Here is a 10,442-nt window from a genome sequence, read left to right as displayed (position 1 = left end):
GCAAAGAAGAAAAGCAAGTGGCTTTTGGCGCGAAAGCCTTGGCGCCTCCCCTGATTTTTATGGAAATCCAGAAGGCGGGGTAAAGCCGCTTTCCTCTGCCTTTCGCCCTCCCCCTTGTCGGTGCCGCAGCCGCCTTCTCTCCCCGCCCCCCGGGTGTGTCAGATTTTTCAGTTAATAATATCCCCCGAGCTTCAAAGCGCAGCCAGTGACAGTCATCTGTCTGGACGCGCTGGGTGGATGCGGGGGGCTCCTGGGAACTGGGCTGGAGCCGAGCTAGCGCTAGCCAGGCGCAAGCGCGCACAGACTGCAGCCACCCGAGGACCACCCCCCGCCCCTGACCACCCGGGGACCCCCGCACAGAATCGCCTCCGGATCCCCGGCCGTCGGCGGGAGGTAAGGAGCGGGGGGCGCCAAGCGCCCGGCGCCCCGGGAGCGGCGAACGCGGCGGGAAGGCAAGCCCTGGACGGGATCGCGGCTGGCGCACAGGGCGCCCGGCTGTGCCCGCGGGCACTGTTTCTGCTTCCGAAACAAAACCCTCTCGGGGTTTTCCCTGAAAAGCCACTTCCAGTCCCCAAGGCTCCCGGACTGGGAGAGACCCGCCCTAATCCATCTAGTGCCCTTGCCAGGGGTTGTAATGGCTTCATCGAAAAGAAATTCACCCTTCTCTAGAACGTTTGTCTGCATTTGAACTGACGGGGAGCCGGTGCGTCCCCACCCCGAAGCTGGGTTCTCCTCCAGAGGGTGCCCCCAGAGGGAGAAGAAGGGGGTTAAGCAGGGCGAGGCCGTCGCGGTGGTAATCTGGGTCACTGCCGCCCCAGCTCAGAGGAGACGTGGCTCTCCCTGCGACCCTCCCCGCGCTGGTGCCCCTGAACCATTCCCGGGAACTGGGGTCCAGGCTCTCCCAGGAAGAGGACGTCGTTGGGGGCTTGGAACAGCGGGGGTGGGGTTAGAGAGGTTCAAAATCAGCTATTGGCAGTACTTTCCCTGCAGCGGGTGAACGCTGGGGGCGTCGGATCAAAATTTGGGGGAGGGGGTTCTGGATTTGGGTGCCTGTTGTTGGTCTCGGTCTAGAGAAAGGGTTTTTCCATTTGCAAAGTTTCCTAAACCCCCCGCTATCGCTTGCGCTCCCGAGGTTGCAATTTTACAAGGGGGGGGGAGGGGTGTTGAGGGTTCTCCAGAATCCTAGACCCGGTAGCTGGGTTGGAGTCCTGGGCTTCCTGGGAGCAGCGGGCCCTACTTGGGTGCAGCCGGGGGTGTCGGTGAGCTGGTGGGAGCTAGAGTTCTGCAGCCTTGGACAGCCCCCTCCCCCAGGCAGTGCCTTGTGTGAATGAAACGGCAGTTTCCAAAGTTGCAGAGCTACGCCGCCACCCCCCGCATCTGCATGCCCCCTCCCACCCCTGTCGTAGACAGCTTGTACACAAAAGGAGGGAGGGAGAGAGCGAGAGACACAACTTCCTCCACCTTCGGGAGCCCTGGGCGGAGTGGGGGGCTTGGAGGGGAGATTGAGGAAGCGGGTGAGAGGGGGTGACCGCTGCCCATCCCCACCCGTCGCGCCCCCCATCCGGCTCCGCTTGCCAACCCTCTCCTGGTGTGTCTGTCGGTTGCAGTGTCGGAGGTTGGCGCGGGCCCCCGCCCTCCGCGCCCCCCACGGGAAGGAAGCACCCCCCGAACTAAAAAGAGTGGAGCGGAAAGAAGCCCTCATTCGGCGGCCAGGAGGCGAGCCGATGCCGAGCTGCACCGCGTCCACCATGCCGGGGATGATCTGCAAGAACCCGGACCTCGAGTTTGACTCTCTGCAGCCCTGCTTCTACCCGGACGAAGATGACTTCTACTTCGGCGGCCCCGACTCGACCCCCCCGGGGGAGGACATCTGGAAGAAGTTTGAGCTGTTGCCCACGCCCCCGCTGTCGCCCAGCCGTGCCTTCCCGGAGCACAGCCCGGAGCCCCCGAACTGGGCCACCGAGATGCTGCTGCCCGAGGCCGACCTGTGGGGCAACCCGGCCGAGGAGGACGCGTTCGGCCTGGGGGGCCTGGGCGGCCTCACGCCCAACCCGGTCATCCTCCAGGACTGCATGTGGAGCGGCTTCTCGGCCCGCGAGAAGCTGGAGCGCGCGGTGAGCGAGAAGCTGCAGCACGGCCGGCCGCCCGCCGCGGGGCCCGCGGTCCCGGCCCCGGGCGCGGGCGCCACCAGCCCCGCGGGCCGCGGGCACAGCGTAGTGGCTGCGGGGCCGGGCCGCGCCGGGGCCGCCCTGCCCGCCGAGCTCGCCCACCCGGCCGCCGAGTGCGTGGATCCCGCCGTGGTCTTCCCGTTCCCGGTGAACAAGCGCGAGCCCGCGGCGGCGCCCGCCGCCCCGGCCGGTGTCCCAGCGGCGGGGGCCGCGGTCGCCTCGGGGGCGAGCGCCGCAGCCCCAGCGGGCGCCCCAGTAGCCGCTCTTCCGCGCACCGGCGGCCGCCTGGCCAGCGGCGGTGACCACAAAGCCCTCAGCACCTCCGGAGAGGACACCCTGAGCGACTCAGGTAAAGAGCGAGCCAAGGTCCGGCTGCCCTCCTGGGGTACTGGGGCTGGGGGTGGCGCCGGGTTTGTCGTTCGTGGGTTAGGGTGCTGGGGGAGAGTCGTTTGGAGGTAGTGCTGGTGGCGGAGAAGTGGTTTTTCTCAGGCCGATCTCTAGGGTACGGAGGAGAGGGTGGGTGAAAGCTGTGATCTCCAGCTCACCTTCCCTGAAGTTCCCTCACCCCCCGCCGGGAGCCCGACTCCATCACTGTCCCACACCCCGTCCCCCGTCTCTCTCTGCAGCGTTCTCCGAGGAAGAAAATGAAGAAAAGTTGAGTGGCTAAAGCCGAGTTGGGGTTCAGGGGACCGCTGGCAGAAACCTGTTAGCCCAGGGGTGGAAAGGGACTCAGTGGCCCGGGTCAGGGGTGGGGAGACGCCCCGAAAAGCACAAGCCTGTGCAAAGTCCTATTTAGGGTGCAGGAAGTTAGGGAGGGATTGCACAGATGGTGAGTACCGATTGTATTTTATTTTTTTCGAACCTCGGTACTCTTTTTTCCCCCCCCCCTCCCTCCCTCGGTGGGTGGTGGGCTATTTGCTCCTGGTCGGTCGCCAGCAGGCGGCGATATGCTGGCCGGCAGGCGGGCGAGGATCTGAGAGGCTGGAGCTGGTAGGGCCATCCCTCCCTCCCTTCACTCAGCAGCTGGCGGCCAGTACCACAGCGGTTGTGTACATTCTCGAGGGGCCGCCTCTTTACAGTGTGCAGTGAGAAGCGCCCGGTTTTATCTTCTAGCCAGAGCTCCAGGACTAATTTCAGACCCGAGCTGTGTTCTGTAACCCAGTGTCCTTCAAGGTGAGGGCGGGCACTTAGCAGGCCCTCCAGGAATGCACACACCCTGAAGTACTCATTGATTAGTTCTATTGTGTGCCTCCTGGTGAAACTGAAGAGCAGGGTTAAAACCAAGACTTTGCCTGAAGGTGAAGAACTCTAGCCAAATACTGGAATAGCCCTTGTCCTTGGAGCTGGGAGACTTGGACCTTGAAAACCACTGTTTTCAGAATGCAGATGGATAAAAAGCCTACATTTCCTTCAGGGCTGAGGACATGATTCATCTGAGGCTCCTGGAAGGAAACTTGGGGATAAGCCTTCAGTTTGAACGGCTCTGTCCCTTTAATGTCTGTGCCTTGACAGCTTTTGGTGAGGAAGCACTTCCTTCCAACAGCTGTCTTCTTGGCAGAAAACCAAAACATTGGCTTAAAGGGACCCACCGACTGGAACAGCCTCACATTTCGGCTTTAGAACAAATCCCACAATTGTTCAGCTTTCCGGTCCCCTTCAGATCAAGCAGAAGATGTGTTTTGATTTTCATGCTTGCATTTTAAACAATAATTTTCTACCCGAGCATGGTAGTAAATGAGGAGAGAGGGGGAAAACGCAAACTTGATGCTACACGTTTTTGTGGCTGGTGAGGGTGGTGGTGACTTGGAGAAGAGGTGCCCCCGTATCTGGGTTTAGAGCTCCAGTGGATTACGGCTCTGTAGTTAAGGTTTGATCTTTGTTAAGATGAAAAACTGCTTACTGTATAGAACTCATGTTCATGGAAGACAAGGTATTTTTCTTCCTTAGTGAATTAAATTGTTCTTTAGTTTGTTTCACTTAAAATCAAACTCCACCATGTGTAAGTGGCTAACTGAGGCTCCTAAAATAAGGAGCCTCAGTTCTTAAGCGTGGAGATGGAAATATAAATAAGTCTATGGGGCAGACTAGCGATGATGGTAAAGGGGTACCGTTTCCTGAGACTCTTGTCTACGTATTATCTGTTCAACTCAACCTATGGCATTATTGCCCATTTAATAGCTGGGGAAACAGGCTTAGAAAATACCTTGCCCAGGGTCGTGCAGCTAGTGTGTGTGATGGAGCCAGGATTCTGTCTAACTCCAAAGCCGAGGTTCTTTCTGTTTCTGCCACCTTCTGCTCAAGCTTGAATGGAGGATGAAATGCTAGGAGTATGGGGAGGGAAAAGCATGTACAGCTCTCTTCAGAGGCCTGTGCTGATGGATCACAGTAAGAGCACACCACGGGCCAGGGCCTGCTCTACGAGACTGTATGTATATTTAATTCATACGTGCCTCATCCTGAGAATAACCCTCACCTTGTTCTCAAAGATGATGAAGATGACGAGGAGGAAGACGAAGAGGAGGAAATCGACGTAGTGACTGTGGAGAAGAGGCGGTCCTCTTCCAACAGCAAGGCCGTCACCACCTTTACCATCACCGTGCGTCCCAAGAGCGCGGCCCTGGGACCTGGGAGGGCCCCGTCGGGTGAGCTGATCCTCAAGCGCTGCGTCCCCATCCACCAGCAGCACAACTACGCCGCCCCGTCTCCCTTCGTGGAGAGCGAGGACGCGCCGCCCCAGAAGAAGATAAAGAGCGAAGCATCCCCGCGTCCCCTCAAGAGCGTCATCCCCCCAAAGGCCAAGAGCTTGAGCCCGCGCAACTCTGACTCGGAGGACAGCGAACGCCGTCGGAACCACAACATCCTGGAGCGCCAGCGCCGCAACGACCTGCGGTCCAGCTTCCTCACGCTCAGGGACCACGTGCCAGAGCTGGTGAAGAACGAGAAGGCCGCCAAGGTGGTCATCTTGAAAAAGGCCACCGAGTACGTCCACTCCCTCCAGGCCGAGGAGCACCAGCTTTTGCTGGAGAAGGAGAAGCTGCAGGCAAGACAGCAGCAGTTGCTAAAGAAAATGGAACACGCTCGGACTTGCTAAACGTGTCTCCCAACTGGACAGTCACTGCCACTTTGCACATTTTGATTTTTGTTTTGTTTTGTTTTGTTTTGTTTTTTAAACAAACCTTGTGTTGACATTAAGAATGTTGGTTTACTTTCAAATCGGTCCCCCGTCGAGTTTGGATCTGGGTGGGGAGCAGGACGTGAGGGGTTCTGCCAGGACCTCGGGAGAGGGCCTGCAGGATGGGATGCAGGTGGCCCTGGCGGTTTTCCTCCGCGTCACCCTCTGAGACGGCGGTCGAAGTCCGTGACCGTTGGGAGCCTTCTGGGGCTGTTGAAGTCACCTTGTTTGTTACAAGTTTCCAGACGACAGAAAGTCATTCCTTCTTTTTAAAATGGTGCTTAAGTTCCAGCCGATGCCACGTGGGGGTTTGCCATTGATACCCCTGGGGAACATTTCTGTAAATACCATGGACACACCTGCCTTTTGTATACGTCCTGGGTAATGAGAGGTGGCTTTTGCGGCCAGTATTAGACTGGAAGTTCATACCTAAGTACTGTAATACCTCAATGTTTGAGGGGCATGTTTTGTATACAAATATATTGTTAATCTCTGTTATGTACTGTACTAATCCTTACACTGCCTGTATACTTTAGTATGATCCTGATACATAACTAAATTTGATACTTATATTTTCGTATGAAAATGAGTTGTGAAAGTTTTGAGTAGATATTACTTTATCACTTTTTGAACTAAGAAACTTTTGTAAAGAAATTTACTATATATATATGCCTTTTTCCTAGCCTGTTTCTTCCTGTTAATGTATTTGTTCATGTTTGGTGCATAGAACTGGGTAAATGCAAAGTTCTGTGTTTAATTTCTTCAAAATGTATATATTTAGTGCTGCATCTTATAGCACTTTGAAATACCTCATGTTTATGAAAATAAATAGCAATTAAATGATGCAGCTTTTTTTTTTTTTTTTTTTGTAACAGCAACGGTTAAACTCTATCCTTTAAGCAGCAACCTTCAAGAGTCCATAACCTGGAGAGGGAACTTGGTTTCCACAGACAAGTCACTTTATACCTGTACGGTCCTGGCTGGGGAGGGGCCGTTGTCCCCAGTTGAGGTGGAGGGAACTGAGCTTAGGAAGGTTACGAGATTTCTCCCAAGTTAAACAGCATAGATAATGTTATTAGTGATTGTGTGTGCTAGCAATAGCACCCCATAGTTTACAAAACGCTTTCCTATACGTTGGCCATTTAACCAAACTAAGCTGGGACATCAGACCCTTGAGAAGGAGAAGTAAAATTAAGACACTGAGTTCTGCAACTTGGCAGTATTTGGTGTTGGTAACCTTTATCCCATTAGCTGATGGCTTTATATTTCGGCATAGAGTGCAGGTCATTTCTAAGAAGAAAGCATTCATCAAAATTTACTAGGACCTGTGCAAGGTTCTATGCTAGGCATTGTAGCTGAATAAAGATGGAGTTGGTCCCTCCCCTCAAAAAGCTAACAGTCTGATTCACCAGAGTAATTCCTGGAGTGACAGCGGTGTGGCCCAGCTCAAGTGCCTTGTCCCTTCAGGAGAGGCACTGGGGTGTTAGTGTAGCTCTGTCCGCTTGGCACTCCTGTTATTTTGGTTGCTTGGACTGTTTTGTGGAAGCCAGATTAACCTTTGCAGGTTCTGGAGGACAGCCAGGGCCAACAGGTTGGGGGAGGGGGCCCCAGCAGAGCTAGGAGGCAGTTTCAGAGTTTCCCTGGTGGGAGATGATACCCTTGCTGGGGAGGCATTCAGCATTTCAGAACTGAGAGCCTACGAATACATCTCTTAGGTGAAAGGTGGTACTCAAAGCTATTTCTCTAAGGTTTCATTCATCTCAGATTTTAGCTTTGAACTGAAAAGACCTTTGCTTTGCTCAGAAGAAAACATGTCCAGGGATGAGAAACGGCTTTGCTTGCCTAGGCCACCTGGGTCCCTGTCTGCATTTTCCAAAGACCAGTGGAGTTTAGAATTTGAGGTCCTCCCCTGGTTTACAGCCACATTTCCTGAGCTATGAGGTTGGCGGTATTGCCATGGACATCACTAATGGTCAGATCATGTTGAAATTCAGGTAAAATTCTCTTTACTCCTTAATCTCCCTCCTTGCCCCCATCCCCACACTAAAAAATAACCCTCTTTGAGAGTCCTTTTTGAACCGTCATTCAAAAAGACTTCCCGTCCATTTGCATTTTATAGGCCCCAAATCTCCCCTGCAGCCTCTGCACCTTGTCCTGTGCCCATGAGCCAAAAGAAAATTGAGAGACCTCAAAGTTAATTGAGATTCTTGAAACCCAACTCAATCATCCCAATTCCTTTTTTTTGTGATCCCCATATGGGGCCTACCTAGGTGTTTCAGATGAGATAGAACTCTAGTCCTGGAGGGGGTTAAACTGTTGAGATGAACAAGGCTCTAAACTAATTCCTACCAGGCTCCATTTTTGCTCTGGCTGCTGGGAAGCTCAGAGCCAAATTCCATGCTCTCATTCCACATACTGAGTGCCCATTCTCTCTTCTAAATGCTTATGATCTTTTGTTTTTCATTGTTATTTAACGACCTTTTTAAAAATGTTCTTTATGTTACTTTAAAGAGAACTTTTTGCTTTAGGTGGATCAAAAATATGTATTAAAATGTTAAAACTAAGATAAAATACCTCTCATTTGCCTTTCCTGCTCCAGCCGAGGGCAAGTGTCACTCAATTTAGATCTGCAATAATCTGTAAAGTAATTGCTATAGTCACAGAAGAATTGAACCACTCCTTTCAATAACATGAGAGCCCTTCTCTGCATTCCAAGAGCAGTTTCATTTTTTAAAATTTTTATTTTATTTTGTTTTGGCCATGTCGTGCAGCATGCGGGATCTTAGTTCCCCGGCCAGAGATTGAACCCGTGCCCCCTGCAGTGGAAGCATGGAGTCTTAACCACTGGACCGCCAGAGAATTCCCCAAGAGCAGTTTTGAGACTATTTGAGAGACGGCTCTATATCAGTTAGATCAATAAATCATAGGACCTGGAGGGAGCGTAGGGACCATCTCATTGAATTACTTCATTTTGTAGAATGGGGTCATGGGATCCCATATCGAATTAGTGGCCGAACCCGGGACTGGAGTTTGCTGACGATCGGCCTGTGTTCTTTCCATGGTACTGGCTTTCCCCGCACTCACACGGTAGCCTCCCTACCTCCTGGCTCACCCATCCACCCACAGGGTGCTTCCATATTAGTCCTTCTAAATAGCCCACCCTGCATACAAACTTCTAACAGTTCCCCACCGCTCATCGGATAGAGTCCAAATCCTTCAGCCCGGCCTGTGAGGCTGCTTTCACCCTGGCCCACGAGCTCCATCACCCCTGCCCCTCCACAGACGCCCCTCTTTCCAGCCACGCCAGACACGCTCTCTCACCTCTGACTTGTCCCACTGTATTCTCTCCTCCTGGGTTACCCAGTTTCCATTTACTGAAATCCTTTTCAACCTGGAATGACAAACCCAATGTCATCTCGTTCAAGAAGGCTTTCTCATACCCCCAGGGATGCCTTTTCCAGCTGCTAATCCCACATCGCCTCTGGGGAGAGAAGAGTCCCCATCACCCTCCTGGACCTCCTTGACCGTGGAGTCCCCTAAGGCAGGTACAGCGTCCTGTTCTCCTCTGACTCTCTGGCTCCGGCCTGGTGACTGACAGATGACAGGGTCTTCGCTGAGGCGGGCAGAAGCCTGGCGGCTGAGTAGGCAGCAGAGGAAGGAACGCGGTGAGGACCATTACGTGACTGCCTCCTGCCAACCAGCCTCCCGAGCTCTCAGGCTAATCCAACTGGGGAAACACATCCACTGGGCATCAGTGAGCATTGGGAGCTGACGGCTGGAGGTGAAGATAAAACACACACGGAGGCCTGTCTTTAGGGAGCCCAGAGTCTGGAAGGGAGTTAAGGCCCGGGGGACTGGGTAGAAGGAGGGGAGACCAGAGGGATGGGTGGGGGGCAGGGCGATGATTGAGCCAAAGCCTACGAGGGGTCCTGTGGCTGAATCCGGCTCCTCCAGTTTCCCGCTTCAGAGCTCACTTTTGGAGGAAGCTGGTTTGCTGGTCTGTCGCAGGCCTAAGGAGGCTTGTACGCTTGTCTGAGGCCACAGGTCACCTGCACCGTGGTGACAGTGGTTACAATCTTCCCACCTCTGTGTAGCACCGGAGAGATCACTCAGGTTTTTACACCCGACTCTCACAATCCTCCAGGAGAGCTGGCCAGCTCATCCTATATCCATTTGGGGAACTGGGTCTTCTGGGTTTGACTTTCATTCATCCCCGTGATGGCTGTCTTCTGAAAATCCTAATTTGGGTTGTTTTTCGAATCAGAGGTTATTAGGTTTGGAAGAGGCCATCCATCTCAGTGTCCCATTTCAGAGGTAGAACACCAGAAAGGAAAGGAACTTCAGCCGGTCTGCTCACTTTTCTTTTTCCTTTCTACCTTTCTCTCCCTCTTTTCCTCCCTCCCAGCCTCCTCCCTTCCTTCCTCTCCTCTCTCTCTCATAACAAACATTAACGTCACGCCTACCATGTGTCAAGCTCAGTTCCAGGTGCTTGGGAGACATCAGTGAACAAAAGAGATCAAACTCCCTCAAATCCGTGCTTTAGGGAGTTTGTGGTGTAGGAGAGAGTGACAACAGTAAAAGAAATACAATAAGCAACTAAATTAAATAGCATTTAATAAGGTGGTGAATGCTATGAAAGATAAGTAGTACAGAATGGAGGAACTCTGGGATGCCACAGCAGGAGGGAGGCGGGTTGCAGGTTTGAGTAGAAAGATCTGGAAGTTTCTCTGGAGCTGAGGGGCAGGGCTGGTGGAGAGCGACCCGGGCACTGTTGTGGCCTCAGTCTTCCTAGTTCAAGGCTCTTCCTCCTTTAACTCCCTTTGGACATTGGCAAAGGTCCCCCACCAACTTATTATTCACTCTCTCTAAGGGAAGCACGAGGATGTCACAGAGTGTGGATCTAAAGTTAGACCACCTGGTTTGAATCTGATCCCCACACCCACAAGCTCTGGGTGGTGCAGTTTCCCTACCGGTACCTCGGGGCTGGCACTACCCACTTCACCTGGGCTTCTGGGAGATTTCAGAAATTCACTAACACACGGCACGTGGAATAGTGCCTGGTGCATGATGGGTACGATTTAAGTCTGTTAAACAATCTGATT

General features: G+C 53.3%; 1 protein-coding gene across 1 annotated transcript; it reads left to right on the top strand.

Moving 5' to 3' along the window:
* The first annotated feature begins 273 nt into the window (after positions 1 to 273).
* MYCN (MYCN proto-oncogene, bHLH transcription factor) lies at positions 274 to 6,128 on the top strand. The gene is made up of 3 exons (XM_036873318.1): positions 274 to 393; positions 1,608 to 2,517; positions 4,655 to 6,128. Exons 2-3 carry the CDS (start codon positions 1,725 to 1,727, stop codon positions 5,257 to 5,259), a joined length of 1,398 nt encoding a protein of 465 aa, XP_036729213.1. The 5' UTR covers positions 274 to 393; positions 1,608 to 1,724; the 3' UTR covers positions 5,260 to 6,128.
* The last annotated feature ends 4,314 nt before the right edge of the window (positions 6,129 to 10,442 follow it).

Source organism: Balaenoptera musculus, chromosome 13 (assembly GCF_009873245.2).
Source record: "Balaenoptera musculus isolate JJ_BM4_2016_0621 chromosome 13, mBalMus1.pri.v3, whole genome shotgun sequence".
In the NCBI taxonomy this organism is placed as follows: domain Eukaryota; kingdom Metazoa; phylum Chordata; class Mammalia; order Artiodactyla; family Balaenopteridae; genus Balaenoptera; species Balaenoptera musculus.
This window is presented reverse-complemented; position numbering and strand designations above follow the sequence as displayed.

What these genes read in the sequence shown, in the direction of transcription:
- MYCN (XM_036873318.1), top strand. Translation starts at nt 1,725, where the DNA reads ATGCCGAGCTGCACCGCGTCCACCATGCCGGGGATGATCTGCAAGAAC. An exon ending in GGACACCCTGAGCGACTCAG is followed by an intron (nt 2,518 to 4,654) that starts GTAAAGAGCGAG and finishes TTGTTCTCAAAG; the next exon opens with ATGATGAAGATGACGAGGAG.